At 40.1% G+C, this 23,556-nt stretch overlaps 1 protein-coding gene across 1 annotated transcript in view; it reads right to left on the bottom strand.

The window, feature by feature from the left end:
• The window catches only part of LIMCH1 (LIM and calponin homology domains 1), a 186,231-nt gene that overhangs the window by 45,200 nt on the left and 117,475 nt on the right, over positions 1-23,556 (bottom strand). The window contains 10 exon segments of the mRNA XM_042808440.1: positions 1,515-1,550; positions 2,609-2,857; positions 3,822-4,055; positions 4,624-4,947; positions 5,656-6,000; positions 7,274-7,528; positions 8,799-9,089; positions 14,499-14,771; positions 15,437-15,686; positions 20,092-20,287. Coding sequence (XP_042664374.1) covers positions 1,515-1,550; positions 2,609-2,857; positions 3,822-4,055; positions 4,624-4,947; positions 5,656-6,000; positions 7,274-7,528; positions 8,799-9,089; positions 14,499-14,771; positions 15,437-15,686; positions 20,092-20,287 — 2,453 coding nt within the window.

Consider the following 23,556-nt stretch of genomic DNA (forward strand, 5'->3'; position numbering starts at 1 on the left):
GTCAGTTCAATTTATTTTTCCTACTTGAGAGCCAAATTTTATTAGATTCTTCATAAGTACTTCTTCAGAAGGAAAAACACAATCTTACATTTATAAGAACTTAAAAGTTTAGAAAACCAGTTGCTCTGGAAGCTGTGGCACATCTGGAAAGGATGACAATGAGGCTTGAACATTTATTATTTTGCCTTTTAAGACAAAATCAGAATCAATGTGGAATAAACAACATGATTTATTCATCTTTGCTAGTCTCACATACAACCAAACCCATTGCAATGCCTCTTTGAAGGCATCTCCATGTACCTTCTCCCATGTTTGCATTTAATACAGACATGGAAAAATGTGGGAAAACAAATGAACAAATTAATCATATAGGTAGGCTTTCTGAAATGGTAGGCAAGTCCCCATTGTTAAGTGTAACACTTCTGTGTTGTTACGCTATTTTTATCTCATCTCTTCTTTGGATTGAACATACTTCTGCTGCTTGAAAATGATCACTTTTACTCTGTGGTCAGAGGACACAGGCTTTGCTCAGCATAAAGTTATTACAGATCCTGTAAAGAATATTCAGTCCATGATTCTAGCCTTTATCATTAGAGGAAAGGGTGAAAAATTATATATGAGTTTCTGTATATGCTTGTTATGAAAACCCCTCCATTTCTTTCTATTTTGTGATTTAATCTGGGAGACAGAGAAGGTCATGTGCATTTCTGAGAACAGAGGAGGAGATTAAGGACATTACTATGTGGGTAGTTCCCAACTATTTCTTTGCTTCTAAATGCCTGCACTTTGTAAGAATAGCTAATACTTTCATAGAGCTTTCTAAATGACATTGCATACTATTCTGAACTACAGTTTACATGCATACAGCACACAAAATGTTTGAGTGCAATAAATGTCACAGTCCTACTCCTTCTGTCAAAAGTAAAGCATCAAGGTGAAGAGCTTAAAAAAAATGAAGTTTAGTACATTATTAAATTAAAAGCGACCTAGAGGGAATTCAAGAGAAAGATTTTAAAAGACAATAAAAGAACAGCTGAAGATATATTTTCCGGGTAATTATTCTGAAGATCACAATGGATCTTATTTTACTTTGGGATTTCTTTTTTCTTCCTGAAAAGGTCATACTTCATTTTTTTCCTCAACACCCATCCCAGATTCAACCCAATTCTCTTTACCTGAAAGAGGTAGCTGATTAGAGGCAATGGAAATTCAGAAGAAAAACAAAAGAAAAGAAAATAAAAGAAAAGAAAAAAGAAAGAGGAAATAATACTTTAAGCAACAGCTGGACATTAGTGTTACACTCAGTTTTTATGGGCTTTTATATAAAAATCCTTTCTAGCTGCAATGTAAGCCATATTGCATTCAATTTTTCAGTGTTTTTCTGAAAAATTTATTTGCTGGAACACTGCAAAATAATAATGAGGCATCAACTGCATTTTAAATTAGTAGAAAGACGGGAAAGCATGCAGTGTAAGTTGTTTAAAATAGAATCTTGTGAACACAAGACAACTTACTCTGCGTCATCAGACACAGCAGTTCTGGGGCCGAATCTACAAGACCAAATATAAGATTAGAGTGTTGATAAATACATTAAGTAGTAATTGCAACTAGACCCATATAATTTGGGTAACTGTTATGTGAACATCCAACCTGTACTAGTAAAGCTGACCAAAAAAGACTCACACCGGTCAGGGATTATGTATTCAGCAAACAAGACTTACCCAATCATCTGGAGGTCACACTACATAAGAACACCACTCACCCCTCCTTGAACCCATTATATCTTATAACTTATATCATATATTATTATATATTAATTATATATTATATATATTTATAATGCTCCCATTATAAAAATATGCTGAAGTATACCCCAAATGGGTGTAGAAAATAGTTATTGAAAATAGACAATATATTAACATTTACATTAAGTACCACACATGCAATGGTTGGACACAAAACTTAACAGTTACATTCCACAGCAGTGCTCAGAATCACCATTTCTGAAGCATGGAAGAGACAAATATTATAGGCAGAAAGTGAGCCACAGGATTTCATTTTTTCGTGAGTTTTGTTTTGTTTTGTTTATTGTTGTTGTTTTGGTTTTGTTTTTTTTTTTGGGGGGGGGGAGGGGGAAGGGAGTGTAGCTGAAAAAAGGCACTGGTAATACAGAAGTCAGTGTCATTCACCAAAACGGCAGTCTTGTTTAGAGCCCTGCAAACCATATATTTGTATCTAGGATTTATAATAAAAGAACATCAAGTACAAAAGTTAACACTGCAAAATTTTCTAATCATGGAGAAGCAAGATACACGTCTCTAAAAGAGCAGAGACCAGCTGGACCTCTGCTATTCATAAATGGTTCTTTGCAATTCAACATTATATACTGTAATCAAATATTTCCTTTCAATCAGCTTTCATTTAAAGATTTTAAATATTTCAAAAGAAAATGCATTACACAACTATTGTGTTTGTTTCTAAATAGTGTATTACTGACATACAGTATTTTAGTCTGGACTGAACACACACCAGGCAATGCACAATCTGAATTCTGAAGTGTTCACACAGGGGCGTACAAGCTGCATGTTTCACACCATAGAGAGCTCACGTTTGCAGATGCTCATCCTTGGATGATAATGTTTCCATTTTGTTTTCCTCAGGAACCTCCTGAAGCTTGGATGTTCGATCAAGGTGGACTTCATTAAGGCTAACTTCACCCACTTGGGGGCTACAAATAGTCTCATCTTGTCCTGCAGGAGGGAGATTGCATTTTTCCTGTCCTTGCTGCTGTTCTTGCGGCGATTGTATTACAGGTTTTCCAGAGCTATTAATGCAGACTTGTGGACATTTTTCAGGCCTGAGTGAGCCAAAGGCAGCAGTGCAAAGAGATGTATTGAGCAACATTTGAAAAATCACATATACATAAAGAAAAGCATAACTGTAAGTTAACAGAAAAAAACCCCACAAACCCAAATAGCTGATGGGTGACAAGCTGAGACAGGTGCACAAAACATAATTTTAATAGAGAGTCAAATGTTTGTACTTCCATTCCTCCAAGTCAGAAACACAAACTGTCCTGGACAACACCATTAATTACATACTTTAACTAAGCTACTCAGCATAAGGTCATCTCAACATCCAACCAATGTTCAATTCTAAGGTAGCTGACATTTTTTCTTCTCCTGGCTGAGCTGTACACTAGTTTTTCATCTGTGTATGCCCAAGCACATGCATATCCTTCTCCTCATGCACTTTGAAGAGGTTGATGGATAAGAACCTTTCCACTCCTGTTTGCATGTGGCTCAACCAGCCGACGATAACTCTGTTCAAAGGCTTAAACTGCCGACTTCCCCACATAGCCTCACATATCTGAACAAAGGTGCTTAGGAAGGCACCGAGCAGGAGGGATCTCAGGATCTCTAGATTTCCTGTTTGGAAGTCACTGGCACCACCTAAGCTATAGACAAACATCTAACCTACCACATCCAGCACCTCTATTTCTAGATGGAAACATTTTCAATGATTAGCTCATATTTAAACAGAAACCTATGCAAATGTAATGCAATCTTGCTATGTATATGCATGTTGTCAGAATTTTGCATCTGGTAGAGTTCTGCTGTGAGTCTTTACTACAGGGGTCCACCAAAAGCTCCACAAACCCTGCACTGCCGCCTTCTGAGCAGAAAGAGTCAGCACAGAATCAAGGACAAGCATGGAAGAAATTGCTGCTGGGCCAACAGCAACTCTTCCAGATCAAGAGATCTTGACAAACAGCCCACAGGGCCAGCTACAAGGGTAAGAGAGAAGCACAACTTTCTTACCTCAAAGTTTTCTTCTCAAGTTCTCTAACTGTGCCCTGCTTATTCTGTTGCTTTGAAAAAGGCATGGGAAGGAACTGTTTAACACTGGGCCCAGGCTGTTTTAGAAAAGCTCCAGTTCTTCTGGCCAACATGTCATCTCTTTGTGGGTCTGGAAATTTCACTTTGTTTTCCGTTCCACTGCTTTGCAGCTGAGGGGTTTCAAGCTGTTCTTGTCTCTCTTCTTGTGTGACAGTACTGCTCAGAGAGATAAGTGACACCGTTCCATGATAATGCTCACTTGTGCAGCCCAAAGGCGAGTGGCTGCTCATGCAAAGTAGGGTACTGTTACTCAAAACACAGTTGCAGAGTAATAGACAACTAGGCATCTTTAGCTACAGTGCAGGGTGTGAGAGCAAGAGGAAACTATGTTGAACGCCACACTTATGTAGGTGATTTGTTAGAAGTTGGAAATTGCATAAAAACGTATGCGAGGAATTATTCACTTTAAAGCTGGCATAGAAGTCTGGACAAAGCACCATGGATTGTAAAAGAAATCCCCCCAAAAGATGAAAGGTTTTTTTCATGCTAAACAGCAATTAACAACTGAAGTACTTAAATATTATGAAAGAAAACAGACTGTTTCATGTTCATAGGATACATTCCTGTAAGCAATTTCATAAAACAGAACACATGCCATGATGAATGAGCAAAACACAGCTTTAAAGGCTGTGTGAAGAATGGAACAACATTGTTGACTGATCCAAGCTAACACCACACAAAAACCAGGCATGAAGCTCAGAGGGATCTGCTTCTGTTCTCTGACCTTTCTGCTTCCCGCGGAGTCCTCAGATCCTTCTCACGAGCTACTGGCTCCCCTTGCTGCTGCTGCAGCAGATAAGGAGCTACTGACAGGGGAGAACAGTGTAAAGGAATGGGGCTAGTGGTACGCCTCTGAAAAGTTCCCATCCTTCTAACCAACATATCATCTCTCTCAGCATCTGGTGAATGCCCATCGCATTCTTCCTTGGTGCTTTCTTGCTGTTTGTTCAAACTGCATGGGGTTTGTTTCTCTGAGATGATGCCAAAAGCTGGGACAGGTGATGGAATTCTCCTGCAAGAGTCATCTGTACCTGACTTGGCCACCTCTCTAGTGATGAGATTGAGAGGAGGGGCAAAACAGACAAAACATTCTTAGGTCAGACGAAAGGTAAGAAGAGTAGTCCTCCAACTCAGTTTGCAAAAGTTTTATAAACATACAAACTTAACTGAATGAATTGCTTGACTAAAAGCATTCATTAAAAATTCTTGCTATAGCCATAGACTAAGCGATTAAAGGAAAGCCAAAGAAAAGTAAGCTCTGTTAATATGTTAACTTCCCAGAACTGTAATTCTCCAGATAAATGCCAGAAACACGGAGCACCAATACACCCTGGTTTCAGCAGTACATCTTCAAAAAGAAAGTAAATCCATTAGGTTTGAAGAAAGCATTTTTTGAACATCAGTAAGGCCAGCAAGCTGAACGACAAATTCCTAATGTGTTGATAGCAGGCAGAGCAAAGCCACTGGAATTCAAGAAGCACAAAAACCTTGAAAGACAGCTCAGACTCTGAGACACCTGATTTCACCACCCATGAGAAATTTTGAGGCAAGCTCTCATGAGACCTTTGCACAGCGCTGTTTTGCATAACCCTAAACATGTTAAGATACTGTGAAGACGTCAGGTGACTTCTGAACAAGGCCATGCGTGTAAACAGCTCGTAGGTCTATGCTGCAGTCCACCCCCATGCAGATCAGCATCTGGTGAGAACAGGTCTCATTTCCAGCTCAGCAGCACTTCCTAAGCCACACCAAATACCTGGACTCATTCTGTGGCTTAGATACTTCATCGCTGTGTTCAGCAAACCCGAGACTGCCATCAGCAGTTGAAGGAGAGCTTTCAACACAAGAGTGACTCTCCGCACTGTCTTTCTTGCTTTCCTCTTCTGTTCCACTCTTGGATGAAGCTCTGCCAATAATGAGCTTGTCCCATTTTTGTTGATCAATCTCAGTTACTGGCCCAAAATGCACAAATTTCTGCTTTGGGCTACCAGCCTTGTTGTTTGCTCTGGCTTTGCGGACAGCAAAATCATTGTGGGCTGTTGCTTTCCCCGTGATTTCAGCTGGTGGCAGAGTGTCACTGGGACATTTGAAATCTTCTTCACTAGTCAGAATGAGGAATAAAAGAATCCCCCCAACATGAGACCCCATAATAATGCAAATTAAATGCTCCTAAGGCTTTGAAGGGGTTTTATTTTAAAGTTCAAGGACACAGGTACAAACAGCCATGGCATACTGAGGCCCAAATGACAGATAAAATCTGAAGATACTGCAGACCTGTTGGGGAAACTCTGGGAGCACATCCATGCAAGCTCTTCCTTAGGGGAAGGAACACAGCATACGGCCCATTCCAGACTCAGTTCTTCATCCTAACAAATCCATAGTTCCCTTATCTGCTCACTTACACCCAGGCCACACACTGTGTGGGACTGCACGGTACCAGTACACCCATCCTGCCATGGGGGAGTTCCAGTGGCATGAGAGCACTAGCAAGGGCAATTCACTTGTCCTAAACCAAGAGGACCGAATCCTGATTTTGATAAATCACCTCGAAAGTAGTGGAAAGACCAGTAATATCTTTGAGATGAGAGAATGATTGAGTTTTGATAGTTTGTATTAGAACTAAAATTACATACAGTAACCACATTGTTAGAAGAATGCCTTTAGTCGGAAAATCGCATGCGCCTAAACAGGAAGGCTAGGAGTCGTTATCCTTTCCTACTGGAGTCACAAATCACCTGCATACGTTATAGCCCATCTCCATAGGGAAATAGCTTAGAGTAACTGCTTTATACTGGCCCCCTTTGCAGAGGTTGAGTTTACAATAAAAGCACATCTACACCACACAACGAGGCTCCTGAAACCCCTGCTGCAGTGACAGTGCTGGTGTATTTACTCAGCGCTGGACTACAATGCCATGCAGATACATCAGCTCAGGTCTCAGAAGCAGTATAGCCACATTGATGCAAAGAGATGCTGATCCTCAGGTAATGCCCCAAGTCCCAAAGACATCTTGGTTAGCAGCAGCATAAAGCTACTGAGTTAGTGGTGCCACTTAGACCTTTTTACAGTTCAACTTCAAGCAGCTTCAGAGCGGATTGAGCCTCAAGCCAAGAGGAACCTTTCTGATATAGTAAGAGTGCCCACCAGGGAAGCGACCGTGAAGCTACTATAGTGCTTTAAATGATGGACACATTTTCATTTCATGATAGATAGCAAGCCTGTACATATTTTGGACTCCTGAAAACTGAAATAGGTAAGGATGGGTTTTCATCAAGGCATTCTTCAAGTTTAAAACCACAAGCACACACAGCGGATTGTGACAAACTAAACATGCTTCCCAGGGTGCCAATCCTGTCCACGGGCAGAAACCGTACCTGGGCTCCCCTGACAGTTTCAATCTTTTCCAGGTCTCCACGTCTGCTTTTGTTATAGAGGCATTCACAAAACTCACATCATCTCGTAGCTGAGGAAGGGTGCTTTGAGATTTCTGTTTAGCCAAATCATCTCTCTCAGTATCGGGCCCTTTCACTTGCTGTTCCTCCTCTGACTCAGTCTTCTCAGTTTGCAGAAGAGGGTTCTCTTTGCTTGTCACTACTTGCCCTGCTGATGCCATGTGCACTCGTCTTCTTCTAATTTAATGCACATTCCAGGTCAGCAAGAAAAGATATTTCGAGGGAGCAATAATGAATCAGTGTCAATAGAAGAGGTTTAGAGCACAAGAAGATAAAACTGAATTTATAAGACTAGTTTTACATTAATTTTAGGAAGTAAACATGGAATAATTAATTTGATGCTGAAACTTCTCATTTACACTACCCCACTCAAGCACTGCTGAGACCACTTCTTTACATGATTTCAGGCAAGAAAAATATTTAAATTATTACTGTATTAAGCATTTCTGCAGTAACCTTTCTCTTAAATAGTTACAAGTATCTTATTTTCATATTATTAGCAAAGTGAATTCAAGTTTTGCTCGCAAACATACTACAGAATTTCTTTGATCTTAGAGTTATGTCAATAGCATTAGAATACTAAAATTTGGTTATGTGCTCTTCAGATGCTCTGCCAAACTAGTCATTAGAATATGTTAATATAATCAAATTACCAGTAGCTGAAAAACACATTTTGCATTACTGAAAAGAGCTACTAAATATTCAGAGATGTTTTCTGAATGTATCAGTTTTTACAGTCAAGGTCCACTGCAATGTGTATACAGCAGTTTCATCTAGGATCACCTCTCTTTGCACAAATAAAACAAATATACTTGTTTTACTTGTTTTCTGAAGGCCTGTGCCTAGCAGATACTTGTTTTCAGTAGCTTCTTAAAGGTCTGTATCACTGAACTGAAGAAGACATTTTCTAGGCTGAAACTTTGTAAGCCATGCTCCACTTCCAAAAATGATACTGTATAAGAAACACTAGGACTATGTGCAACACAATTCAGTGCAGTACAGCAGGCATGTATATTCAGTGCCTGAACTAAAGACTTATCTGAGTGTAGCTTTTATGAAGGGCATTAAAGGGGCATTAGGTGAAACAAATACATCCAAAAATGTGCACTGAAAATTCTCAGCAAAAGAGATGAGATGCAAAACATATTTTCCAAGTTTATTCTCTGTTACTCATGCTCATGAGCTGTTTCATGATCTGAGATAACGGTCTAGTCCTTATGTTATTTACACTCAGCCAATTTAAGCTCCTGGTCCTGATAGTCTAACAAAAAATTACAGTTGGTAATCTACATCCTTTTTTTTTTTTTTATGTTGTCTTTATGATAAAGCATTTGCATTTACTGCACCCTATAAACTTTTTGTAGCCAGGACAGCTTTAGTTCTACACAGCAATAAGCCATGTGAAATTATGCATTATAATAGAAAGAAAAAGACCACGAATGCACACCTTGCATGTTCCTGCTTATCCACCTGCAATGGCTTTTTAATATCTTCCAGTTTACCTTTATCTTTACTTATATAGGGTCCAATAAAAAAGGAATTAAATGGAACTATGTGTTTGGGTTGATTCATTCTGGCTCTCCGGGTGGCAAAGTCATCCTTTTCTAAATCAGGAACTCTGCTGGCTGCTTCATCTTCTGAACTAGAATCCTTCCCTTGATAATACGTCATGAAGGGGTTGTCCTTGCGAAGGATGATGTCTGGAGTGCTTCCGTGGTCTTCACATGTTGGCTTTTTACTGACACAGAGCAAAATTAAATAAATCTTTTGATGAACCAGGGGTGGAATGGGCAGTGGCAGCACTCATCTCCAGGCCATAAAACAAGCACAGTTAATCAAATATGCTCCAGGCTGTTGTTAGATTGGGCAAAGCCTTGCTATAAATAAAACTTACCATATACAGGTAATAAATCCACAAGGACTTCACACAGAAAACCAGCATGTTGGATCCTTACTTATTTTAGCTATAGCTAGAAGAACCAGTAAGAACTAGTTTATCATACTAGATGCAGTGAATGTAGTGCCTTAAATGCCAGTATTAAACTCCTTGAACACAGAAACAGAAAGAGATTTGATGCAAATACCTGATTCCTGGCCAACATTGCTTAATCCTGAAATATCAGATATTGGGCACTTTTTCTTCTTAATGGCTCTATTTTTTTAAAAGACGTGAGTAATCACTGAGGCTGTTTGCCCTAATATTCTTAACTGTTTTTCTTCTCACACACATCCACATTTGATTCTTTCCCTGACTAACCTTCCCCTTCCCCCAGAATAAGCCCTCTATCCCAGTGCTGACATACAATAGCTACAATGATAGCACAAGTACGCCAATGATACTGGCGTGCTGGAACACACTGCCATCTGCCTTGCTCAGAAACGTGACCGATACCAACACAGCTGTGTTGTTACTGAAGATTATGACAATAAGGACCCTTCACAGCTGGTGTCCAGAAAGATTAAGCTTATTTTAACTTGTAATGGTCAATACTCTTAAGCAAACTGGAAAAACAAATGGCAAGAGCAAGGCGACTCTCCTGCTTACAAATCAAATTGTATTTATTGATATTTTAGGAAGTTGGACATCAAGTAGTAGACTGTTCCACACAGTACTTTTGTAGGCTGCAAATACCTTGCATTTCTTCTTTCATATAACACACCTTGCTATTCAAAGGGAAAAAGAGGGTATCACAAAGGATTAATCAGACTGACATTAAGAAAGCAAATCTAAACAGCTCAGGGGTTGCTTTGAGTTTCTCTACTATTTTAAAAACCAGTAGTGTTATGATTAGCTGTTTGTTTAAACATTTTAAAGCCCTGCAAGCCCAATATACACACGACTTATCTTAAGGCCCCAGCTGCCCTTTCAAAGTACTGCTCAACAAAGTTGCTGGAGAAAGTTATGGGGAAGCCATAAACATCCCTGATGTGCCAGCCTGGCTCAGGCTCGGAGGAGAGAGGAGCAGCGTGAAACTGCCTGCCTTCGCCTTGTCACGCTGCAAAGCACAGGACCCCCCATTAGCGATGTGGAGAGTATGCTCTTGCATTAGCCAAAGGCAACGTTTTCCTCAGACCTCTCTGGAGAATTAAGATTGCATTTAAGACATCAGACAACACTGGCCAATGGCACTCCAAAGGGACCTGCTGTCCCTCTCCTGTGGGAGCATCGCTGTTCACAACAACTTCAGAAATAGCTGGAACAGACGGCTTTGAGCTGTTGCATGCTTTGCATGCACCTTCCATCAGCAAGGGTGGTCCAATCCCTCAGCTTCCACTTAGAACAACACTCTACAAGTCTTCCACTATTCTTTCTTCCATAAAAGAATACGGTAAGATTTAAGTTTATTAAGTATGTTTACTCTTTTATATACCAAAATCAACAGGCCTACAAGGTCATCTTCAGGTTCAAATTTCACTGCTGAACAGGTATATTACATCACTCAATTCTAAATCAAAGGTTGTCAATACATAAGCATAATTTGCCCAAATCCAATTTACTTTTTAAACCTGCCATACAGTAAGTACAAGATGACCACTGGGGAAGGAGCCTGATTTTTCATTTATTGTTTTCTATGACATCTTTTTTTTCCCCCCCAGTAAAAGAATATGAAAACTTTAGAGAAATATACCTAAAGTAGATATACTGTGCCTAATGTTTTAGGCACTAAGAAAAGGTTATCTAAAAGTTATATGTGCTGGGACTTGTTCTCCAAAATAAACCAGGATAGGCATGACTAACTTAATTTTTTTTATCAGACTTTACCACTGGTACCACTAATCTTTTCTGAAATCTAATAATTTGGAAATAATTTTGAGAACCCTGGACATAAAGGGCATGTATAAAATCACATAATACTCCACTGAATCCTGTTTATATCTATTTGTCAAATGAAAATCATTAAGATTAGTTTTTATTCAGCTGGTTAGGTTGGGAGTATTGTTTTTTGCGTTTAGCTTTTAAAAGCTATAAATAAGCAAGTGATTATTCAATAAAAACTGCTGGATTTTTCAGTCTCATGTCTGTCAATGCTACTGAAGCTTGAGAGCATCAAATGTATAATTTCCGAGAAGGGTGTTTTTGGCAAAGAAGAAATATGGAGTTATAACATTCAAAAGAGCAACTATGAGTCACTGAAATGAATAACTGAAGAACTTATAGCTTTTAGTCTGTAACTAGACTTCAGCAATCAGTTTCTAGGTTAAGAATATTTTCCATACATTTACATTTTGTTTTTGGTGGAATCAAAGGTTAGCTGTGACATTTTGGGGTCTCCTGAATTACTCTGTGATGGTCTCAAAAGTGCTTTTAAGGCCAGTTTACCATAGAGATAGTGAAGATTGTAGATTTGAAGTTTGCAATGGACCAGAATTCCCTGCAGATTTGCAGATCGCTCTTACACACCCAGCCCCAGCCCTTGCAGAAACAATACCTGGGTTCATGCCGGTACAGCAGGTGCTTCCTAAGTGTCAGACTGTGGGTGTTTGCACTCCCTGAAGCAGGGTCTCATACAGGCTTGTGGATCCTTATATTTCATTTCAGAACAACAAAAGGGTTTTGCATGCTTATGCGCTGTCAATATAAGAGTCTATGTCTATTTTGTACCAAACATGGCAAAAGCATTTGCTCACCCTTCTCTCTTACATCCTCCTCTTCATCATCTATTACAACACACTTAATTCTCCTCTTTTTAGGGTGCCTTTGTGAATCTGATCCTTACCTTTCAGATACAGTAGTGTAAATAATAGGCAGATGCAGACAATAAGCAAGCAAGAAGAATCACACATCAATAAAACAACATGCTCTAAAGAGACAATATACTCCCTCAAGAAGGGAGAATGCTTTTTGGCATGCATTTGTATATCATGTAGTTCAATGGAGCCCATTCCTAGAACATGCTACAGCAATGGAGATAAGTACTTAGATTCCAAGCAAAAAATACATTTGCATACAAGTTCAAATCCTTCCTGCTCCAGACCCAGAAAGGTCCCCTACTGAGTTTCAGCTTTAGGAACAATCAGATGCCTTGTAGAACTCAAAGTCACAGTGGGTGTACTCCAGAGGTCAATATGTTGAGAGGAAACAGCCTGTAAACAACTCAGAGGAACTGGAAGACAACTGACTACCTCAGGTGAAAAAAAGAGACGCTGGCTTCATAGAAAGATGAGGAAATAAGAAGGATGAAAGAAATAAAAATCAGAATACAGAAACAAGAGGTACTGAGAATTTATCAGAGTCATTAGTGCATGGAAATTTGAATTTGATACCAAGAAGAAGAGAGAGAAAATGGAGACGTTCAAAGAATAGGGAATGATAATATGATATTAAGAAAGATGATTAAATGCTCTCCTGTATCCTAAAGTGTCACTGCTAAATTCTTTCCTTCTCCTCACCCACTATTCTACTTACACATACAAATAATTTTCCTTACAGAACCCTGACCCCAATGCCTTTCCTGCTGTGTCTTCCTACAGTCCCCAGGAGCAGGCTTCTACTTCACTAGGGTGAAGCTTTGGCTACACAAAGCTCTGCTCTTTGACCCTCAGCTGGAGCAGAAAACCAGCAGCTCTTCCTTCCTCCAGCTGCCAAAATCCACAAGTGACTTCTACTAAGAGCAAGGGAGAAAAATGGCTTGTTATTTCTCCTCCCTTTGCCTTCAGCCTTGTCAGGACAAGACATTGTCCAAGGAAAGAGGAGACCCAATTTGATCACATGTGCTTTTTTGTGGAGATCAAGCCAATAGATCAAGCACCGGGTTGGAAAAGGCACTCTCAATGTGGTGAGCATGCTCCAAATGCAAATGCAAACAGCACTATTTGTTGTGCACTGAACTGCTAAACACAAGCTGTTACTACATTCTACTACATATTACTACATTACTACCATTAATACTACAGCCTTGGATTCAGAACAGGATTATGGTAGTATCCTACTGGTTTATGGATTCCTGATTGACTAGCACACTAATTGAGCCTGAAGGACTAATTTACGACAGACAGTTCCTCTTCAATAGTATCTGCCTTTGTTGAAGTAGTACCCCACAACCACATAAAAACACTGGTTCATTACAGCTGACAACAGTGAAATTAATCTGAGGACATATGACAGTGCATATACTGTCACTATTTTATCTGCATATGCCACATCTGTATATGGCCACAGACAAGCTTCACTGTATCTATAAACAAGCTATATCACATAAGAGCTGTGCTTTTTACTACTACATTTCAAAGCCCAGACTGTAGATCTGCATCTGCTAAACTATTTGTTAGGAATTCACCCGAAATCCCAAATAAAATGTTTTGGACAGGAGAACATTTGGACACTTACCCTTTAGCCCAACCATTTTGATCATTTATAAGAGCCTAGTCTTCTGACATGTTGGTTAAAACACTGTTTTGTGGGCCATCCCCGTGAGAAAAAGAAACTTTTCATGAGAATCTGATATCAGATGATGTAAAGGCGTGGGCAGTGAGCCTAGCCATCATTCAGCTCTTGAGTTAAAGAACAGGAAATAACCAAATTGAACAACATCCAAAAATAAATAACACAGGTAATAAGTGAGTAACTACTGACAGTCCATGCCAAAGTCAGTCAAATTATGATTGCTGAACTATGCACCCATGCTGTAACTGGTACATGTGTTAACAAGCACTGTACTTTTATAGTTCCTGCCATTAAAAATAAATGCATCATTTATTAACACAGCTAAAAATATTAACTACCTAAAAACTGTGGTTCAGTAAACTAAACCATCCGATTGGCAACAAGTAAAGCAAGTTTCTGAAACTTTTGCCAAAACAAGGCATTTTTAATGTACATTTATATGTATTTTTTATTAAATGCAAGAAAGTATTAGGTGGAAGGTGACAAGTAGTCTGTGTAGTAGTTTTCTCAGAGTCTGTTTACATTACACTATAAGACGATAGAATTTCTCAACACAAATGCAGTTAGCATCATACAACTCTGCAATCCACAGCTGTCACACCACAAGGTTTTTCAGACCAAGACCTTCACTAGCTATTGTGAGTGCTTAGCACACCAGATTTTTGTTAGGAGAAGTGAAATCACAGTGGATTGAGGAAACTCACACTTCAGCCAATCCTAAAAATGTGAAGCGTGCACAATTTCTCACACCGTTGGGCTAACCTGCCATAGCGCTGGGCTGCTGACATGACCTTAATCCCAGCTTGTTCAAGTCTTCTTAACTTTCTGATCTCTTCTGCAGCATTCCCATTGGGTGCTGATGTTTCTTTTGCACCACATAAAGGAGACTGGTCTATGGAGTTTCCTTCACTTTGATTCAAACCTACTTGATTTTTAAGAGAGCTTGCCTCAGGAGCCATGGAGCCCACTTTCTCTTTTTCACACAGTCCTGATGTTTCATTCTGTTCTTCTTCTATGGTTTCAGGGTGGGATTTGCTATTGAATTATACAAGGTAGTTTAATGTATGCTGTGCCTGAAACATATACATTTATTTATTATAAGTACATTTTGCTGATATCAAGACGCCAGAGGATATTCTGATGAATGATCTGAGAAGATGATTATGCTCTTTAATGGAAGTTGCTTCTTAGGCCAAATCAAATGAAATATCAGTTGACAAAACTAGCATGAAGAAACACATAGCCACAGCTATAAAAACTGTACTTGTGTATAGAGTACAATATACAGATAAATTGATATTTAAAAAACACAGCAAAAATATTACCTATTTTGATTGAATACATCAGACGTTACTTGCAAGTATCATTTGTCAGTGAGTAACTGTCTTGAGAACTGAGACAGATCATCCAGAACAATTCTGTCCAGCCTTGGGTTTGAGTCAACATCCATGGTATTTATATTACCCAGTATCTTGTCAAACACAAGCTATACATTGCATTGTATGGTAAATAAAGACATAAACACAACTATTTTCCACTCATTGCTTTTCTACCACTTTTGCCAATTGCTACAAACAATTTATCAGTGCCATCTCAACAAGAGATTTATTACAGCTTCATACACCGTATGAAAAGAATGAAAATTAGGGAAGTGTTAAAACATCATCACTGAGGAAAGAAGTTGGACAGGCCGATCTTACCTGAAAGGTCTGTCTCCTAGAGGTGAAGTCGCCGTGCTCCAGCTCTTTCGGTACTCTTCTCGTTCAGCTCTCTTTTTCCGAAGTGGAGCAGGTACATAGAAAGTCTGATTACTCTTGTTCGGGAGGTACTGGTTAAAAGGCACAGCTGATTTAGGTTCACCGTGTGAGGTCCGCCTTGCCAACATATCATCTTTTTTCACATCTGGCATCTTTCTGTGTGGCAGGTCAGTTTCTGAGTCACTTCCTCTCCCTAGTGAGGAAGAAGAAAAAAAATCCCTCTTCTTTTCACTTTCATCCAGGTTTGTTAGTTTTTTGTTTGGTTGTTTTTTTAATTACAAATCAGAGAAGACCCCACCAAAAAATTACATTTAGCATGTAAGCACCAAAAAATGAGGCCACTTCTACCCATATTTGTATTTTTAAATCAGCCACTGAAGGTAGTAGCCATAATATCTACACAGATAGTTAACATTTTTTTCTATCACCTCTTATTTTCTACCCCTGAAAAACTCATCTTCAGCCACAGGTCACATCAAAAACCTCAGGGTCAGATTAAGCCAGACTTGTCAATCACACAGAACAGCTAAAGAAGCTTACCTGACTCAAGACCAAATGACTCCTAGTTGTACATATAGAAATATTTGACCTGATTCACACTCCTGAACCTAGACTAACATGTACGTAGCACATGCTCAAGCAAAAAAAGGCTGCATGCTGTGTATTTACAAAATGGCAGGAATCTGGGGATGTTTCTACACACACACACATTAAGGCTATTTGAACATGCACATCATCAGCTGAGTATAAGCGTCTGTTGTGATAAACCAGGAGACTCGGGTGATCTCTCTCCAGTCTCACCGGTTGCCTGGTCAATCAGCCTAGCATACTGCAAAACAGAGAGAGAGACTTGATCCTCAGATGGGAAGATGCAAGGAGAGAGGGGAGGGATCTCAGGATTTAGAGGTTACATAAGTGCAGCAAAGACTGAAGAATACTTGCTGGCAAAGAAAAGGAATAAGGTGAGAGAGAAAAATGGAGAGTTACAGAGAATAAGTTGGGAGATCAACAAAGCTGAGTGACTACTTTATTTTGTTCAAATTAACTAAGCTTCCTGATATTTACAACCCATTTAAAACACAGAAACTTAGGCAAGACTTTTCCAACTTGAAAACAAAACTCCCAAATGGTAGGACAAATACCTAAAAAGCTTTTGCAGCAGAATTGCCCTCACAGCCATTTCAGAAGCCACTTCATAGACATTCACTAGATTCGCTGCACCATCATAAGCTTTTTTAAGTAATTCACAAATAAGCTTTTAAAATAGTTCTCTCCCTGCAATGTAACATCACCACAGGCCCTGGTTTGATGAGTGAAATGAAGAATCTTCAGCCATTTCTCCCACCAGCATTCAAATCTTCTCCCAGCTTTGGAACACTGGATGTCTCTAGCCCTTGGCCCCTTTGCAACACTTGCATATGCAATGGCTGCTCCTTTTTTCGGGGTGTGTGGAAGCCACCCAAGTTGTATCCCCTTGCTAGTTCACCACACTAGGAAATTACTAGCTAATTCACTGAGCTACCTAATGAACAACTGAAAACAATGAAGCCATAAAAATCACAAGTAGCTTGTGTATAATTCAAAGTGGGGGAACAAAGAGAGGTCTAAATATGCTAGGAATGTTATTTGCAAAGAGCTTTTGCGGCAGATTGAGTTTTCCAATGTTTGCTTGGAGAGAGATGAAGAGTGAAAGGGAACAGTAAGAAAAGACAAGACACAATGGAAATGAGCGGTTAGACAACATTCACAATGCACTTTTTGCCAGTAATGTTTTGTCTGAACAGTTTTGGTTAAGAGCACATGATAACTAGCATTATGACTGGTAACCTGAGTCTATGTCTAAACAAAAAACGGAGACACTACCATAGAATTACGGGTGTCTGAGGATAGTTGAGGTTCGAAGAGCTGTAATATCAACAGACTGAGCAGGGCCACAGTGGAGCTAAAAGAAAATGAAAAGATCCCTTACTGTTATTTGCTATTCTGTTTGCTCTTGACTTTGTTCTGGTGTTTATTTTTGTATCACATGAAAACTAGTCTTGAACTGGCAGACAGAAATGCTGGAATAGATAACCACAGTAGCAGAGGCATTAGAACAGATTCCTCTCCTCATTACTGATGTGCCTACCAGCATCCCCAAGTTGAGTACTTCAAAGATGAACAGCTTCTTTAATTATTCATATTTTATTCATGAAATTATTTTCATCTCAGATTTGCAAACTTGAAGCCAAAGCACTGAATGGAAGATGCAGCCGTGCTCTACATCTATAACTTTAACTTTGTTGTTCTGCATTTCCAAGTAGAAGAAGCAGCAGCCAATTTCTACAACCTGTAACAAGCAGTTATACACCACAGACATGCACAGGTCATTTGTACAAGGATCCATGCATAACTGCTGTCCAAGCAGAGGATTTTATTCATTCCTGAGTACATTAGCAACTCTATGGGCAGGTCAGTCTGCAGTTCTACTGTGTTTTAAACAAACTGTTCTGCTCTACCACTGGTTTTGTTTTCTTTTTGCCAAGGGACAGTGTCCGCATAGGACACCAGAGCAGTTCCTAAACAGTGGGGCTAATCATGGACTAGACAGCATTTGTGAAGGTAATATTACTTATTTCTTCCACCAAAACTAATCATCACTTTAGGATCGCTTAAATGATCTCCATTCATTAATTATTTTTAATTATTTTTTTTTTCCCTAGGAGTGGAAGGAATCATAGTTTTATTTTGCTATCATATTCTTGGGTTTATGAAGCTCCTATCTGAACAGAGAGAGAAGTAATGCAAACAGAACCTTTTTCTCCATCCAGCTTTGCATATATATTATTTCTACATGCCTCTGAATGAAACGCTGGCCTGCTGGGGCCACAGGAAGAGGTTCAGCAGAAAAGAGGTCAGCCAAGCTACACCTCACCTGCAACTCTTCGAGGAGACAGCTGTGAAGTTATGGCAGCATCAAGCTGGGAAAATGGGACATATTAGAAATGGCCAGATGGACAAGTCATATGCGTGTACACAGCACCTGCATGCACCCTGGATCTGGATATGGTTAAAGACTAACTTTTAAGGACAAACTTTGTATGCTTGGAACTTATTTTGTGTTTGTTACGGACTCAAGAATTTGACAAGATAATATGTCTTAGCTGTGGCAAGCAATCAACCACAAAACCATAGTAAAATCTGCTAATACAGCAGAAGTTGATAGGAGGCAGCAACAGGACACATGTAACTGGCTGCCCACCAGCTCCAAGCAGACACTCTACACTCCTTGAGCACCCAGGATGGAGCAAAACTTCTTGATTAGGCCACATGAAGTGTTCCTATTTGCCACACCACACTCTTGTCTTATTTGGGAAGGCAGAAAAATGTTTTGTAATTGGAGACTGTGCTCTGTTCAGTGTCTGAAGGGGTGTGAGGCTGTTTCAGAGACTCAGCCCCAGTAGCTGGTTGTGGACGGTCCACCAGCAACAGTCCCAATACCACAGGCCACTCAAAACACCAGAGCAGATCTTAACCCTGCTTTCCCCACAGCTCTTTCATAGTTCAGCTGTGATACCAGCTCTTGCTACCAGCTTTTCAGTTTTAAGGAGTTCCCCATCACCTCAGGAAATCTCTCATGTGTCCGGTTATGATTACCACCAATTTCTTTCACACTGCCAAAAGCAGTATGAACATCTGGTTTCTACCAAAAAGTCTTTCTGCCCTTTCTTTTTTTATTAAATAAATAACATTACTAAGGAGAAATGATTCATGTGTGGAACATAACTTCATCTGATGATGAAGTCTGACCGATTCATGTGTTCATCAGGAATGTAACCACGCAGAGAACGTCTCAATCAAACTCCTTTTGTTCTGAACAAGAATCCTGCTCACGACAGGTAACCTAAGTGCATGCTCCACACCTGCTCCTAGCAAATCCTTCCTCATCCAGGATGGTGTGTTTACAAGCCTCTGGAAGCCTCTGGGAATCACACAAGAAAGGCAGAGAAGCAGCACCCCTTCTGTAAGCCTAGAGCTGCATGTTCTCGCTCAAAGGTGTACAAAGATGGCCACAGCTCTGATGCCGGGAGCTACTAATTTACCCAATTTCCTAAATACCATGAAAACAAATATGACATTTGGCAAAATGTTGTACATCAGACTTCAAAACTCTGTCAAGTATCAGACGTTTCCAAGATATTTCTATGTCATTTATCTGCCCAGGGTTTACGTAGGCAAACATTTTATTCACTTCAATATTTCTCTTGTTCCTGCACTTTTATTTTTTGCTCCAGCCTAGTTTAAAAGTTAAAATGAGTCTCCACAACATCCTCTTGCACTGTAACACAGAAAAGCACTCTTCCCACCATAAAATTACACTGCAATGATGTAATTTATTTTCCAACACTACACTGTCCTAACTGAGACAGACTTCAAGCAAGTTGCTGGCAAAGTCATCTAAACCTCAGGGAGCACAAATCAGCATTCACAGAGCTGTTCTCCCACCAGATTACCATGATTCAGAGGCTGCATCCAGCTTCCAAATGGCACATTTGCTCCAGAAATGTTACTTGTATGTCACAACGTTATGCACGTGCCACGCTGTGACCAGTACTTACCATCACTACTCCCTCTGAGCACTACATCTGGAGACGGTGTCTGCTGCGAGCGGGAGCCAAAGGAGTCCAGACTGTCAAAGGAATCATCTCTGCCGTGGCGAGGCGGGGAGAGCGAATCGCTGCGTTCAGAGTCCCAGCAGTCTATATAGCCGCTGTCACGAATGCTGCGCTTTGGGCTCTCAATATCCTCCGTTTCCTACGTGGAAGTACAGCAGGTACCTCTTCATAAAGAAGCCACTGACATACCCATGAGATCCAGACCCATCAGACAACAAAGCATCTTTCCAAACACCAAGTCCTCCCCAAAAAAGGGTTTCCTTGTTTTCTGCCCCTTCTCCCCTTCAAAACAAAAGTGCAAGCTTGCAATAAACCCCAGTTTTATGCTGATTAAGAGGAAAGCCCGCTAATTTGATTAGTACGATGAACTGAGAAAAAGTTGCAATAGGCAAGTTAATAAACTGATCAAAACTGAAAGCAACCTGAAACTTGTCATCCATAGTCCATCGCACAGGCAAAGGCACTACAATTTTAACGTCGTGCCTGCATCAGGTTTAAGTCTGTTGCTTTCCAAAAGATCCCCCTCCTCCCCTTGCCCATCTATTGTATCTGGCTGGGACACCAGCAGATAGCATTTGTTGTTGCTGCTTCAGCTCGGCAAAATAATGAAGCAGTGTGCCCCAGCCTCCCTCTACCTTGAAGAGAAATGCCTGTTATGAAAGAGGCATGTCTTTCTGAAGCAATCAGCAATGAAAAATATGCAAAATGCTTTTCCTGATGCCTCAGAAGAATTCAGTTGTGCTCTTTACTCTTTGCCAGCTCCTGGCTCTGGGGGATATGAAAGCACTTGTAGCTGACCCACATGTTCAGAGCAGGGAGAACAATGGTTGTCTTTGACAGCCCTGTGATTATAAATTCTTTCCAGTGCAAGCAGCACATACTAAAACACTGAAACTCCAGCAGAGGAAAAGGTCAATAGAAGCCATCCTCACCCTCGCATTATAATAAATCCCTTGTTTTAGAGAGTGTCTTAACATTAATTACAATCGCACAGGCTGAGAAAAAACAAAAATAACTATGTTTATTCAAAGATAAATCTGGTTTTTTCTCCCTCGACAGTAAGTAAAGTCAGAGATGTGGGTGACATTATCAGACTGACATTTTGCAACCCAAAGAGTCTGGAATGTGATGGTTTTTTTCATTCTTTTTTTTTTTTTTTTTTTGTTTCTCCCCAGAAGCATTTGAATATTAATTCTTAATTAAGAAGCACCCCTTGCTTACCACTAGCTGAAGCACAATAGCTATGTGGGGCACAGCTCCCACTGTCCCTGACTGCTAAGGGTTTACTCGTTACTAGTATCGTTAATGAGAAGATCAGTCAAGAACATCACAGTACGCTATGGCAGGCCACCTCCACAAGAAAGCGGGTTTGCTGGAAAAGCGATGGAGGGAGGAGAGCCCTGCAGTAACACACCAAAGCTCCTGTGGTGGGAAAGAAGGAGGCTCGAAGCGAGACAGAGAGATCAGACCCAATGTCCTGCAGACTTTTCAGGAAGAAGGCTTAATTAGTGCCACTCACTATTACTCTGCCAAAATACCGCATTAAGGGCAGCGGCAAAGGTCACCTAAGGCCAAGCTAAACTGTGGTAATGTCATTAAGTAACCTCACTGTAAATTGAAGTGAAAGCATTTTCTAAAAACAAATAAAATACATCTAACACAGTTGTAATTGAATCCTATGTAATTTCCTTCCCCAGTCCTGCTTAGTGACCTACAAAATTGATAGAAACACTAGACAGCAAAGATCTGTCTCCCTGAAATCTGCATGAGTTACACACATCCAAGAATAAATCTAAAAATCCTATAAAAATCCTGTTTGTGACACGATCCAAAAATCTATTTAAAAATCCAAATTCCCCAAGTCCCCTCATCCCTTCATACCAATCAGCTATTCTCAATCCTCAGGCACACTTCCATTTTCCTAAATTACTCTGTGTGAATGACAGAGAACTGCTCAGCTGCTACAGGGACTTAAGCTCGGGCAAAAAGCCCCATCCCGCATTCACTATCTCCCAGAGTTTGAAAACAGTCCAATTATGAACTAATGAGTTCTGCAGACCCTACTTTCAAAGGCTTGTTGATGTTAATTTTGCATGCCGCTCACCAGGAATTAGCAGGCAGGCACCAGGATGGGATCCTAGACTTCTGTAAACATGTTCTTTAGAGCTTTCCCCTTAGCAAAGCTACTCTCTCAGCCCAACGCCGCCTCACAGACGGGTACTTGTCCTGCCTCGAACAAACGTCATCTCCCAAATGTTATCAATGGGAAAGCGGTTATCTGCGGGACTGATAACACCATACCATGACACACAACAGCACATTAGTCTTTTGAATTACCTAATTAAAAACACAGTATGTCACTGAGTGGTAGCAAAAGTGAGATTTCCAAATATAAGATGTGTTTCTACAGGAAGTTCCGCCCACTAAATATAATCAAAAAGCCATGGATGTTCTGTCATTGGGAATTTCTCATTTAAAAATAAAGAACATGTACCCAAATAGTTAATGAAATTAAAAACAGAATTGCATGAATAAAATTAGAAATGAATAGCCCTTTCTGTATGAGAAGTAGAAAAAGATGAGTCCAAGACAACTTACATCCGAGCTGTCTTTTGATTTGCTTATTAAAAAAGGAGGGCAGAGAGGATTTATAACAGAAAAACTAAACCAGACTGAATTTATGGTCGATTTAATTATTAAATTCTGTGGAAAAAAATGCCAGTAGAGAATGTGATAAAGTGTCTTTTCATCACTTGATCTCAACTATAAAAAACATCAGAGCGTTGCACAGCATGATTAACATGTTCTATTTTACAACCAAATTCTCTTCAAATGCAGTAAACGGCAAGCCCACAATTGCCAGTGGGAAATACTGTAGGGGCACAGGAGTAGGGAGGTCACCTTAAAATAAGTCACCACCAGCCCTTGTAACAGCATCCTCTAAACAAGACTTTTCAGTATTGCGAAGTGCTCTGTTTTTACATGAAAGGAATATATAGCTTTCAGCTTTTATAAGATCTCTACTCTACTCCTAGCTCCACCATCTGCAAGAAATCAAGTCCCAGCCTCTTGTTTTTGTCCTCAACCTGCAGCACTGCCCTGCACTGCCCAGCCAGGCGCTCCACGATCATCAGCTTCCTGGAGAACGCTGCCTTTTGGCCCCAGCTTACTTCATCCCACAGAAGGGCTCAAGGCAGGACCTCCAAAATGCTCTGATGATTAAATTGATGGGTAAGCATCACCTGGAAAAAGAGGCGACTCGTGCTGTGAGATTAAACATTAAAAAATGAACCATGATTGCATGCAGCACTAACATCATAACAACCTGCACCTTAGCAATTGTTCTGCACTAGCTCTCTTGAACACCTTTGTTTCACCTTTCAGACTCTTCGGAGTGGGGACTGCTCC

This window comes from Tyto alba, unplaced genomic scaffold (genome assembly GCF_018691265.1).
Source record: "Tyto alba isolate M040663 unplaced genomic scaffold, T.alba_DEE_v4.0 Super-Scaffold_6, whole genome shotgun sequence".
Taxonomy (NCBI): domain Eukaryota; kingdom Metazoa; phylum Chordata; class Aves; order Strigiformes; family Tytonidae; genus Tyto; species Tyto alba.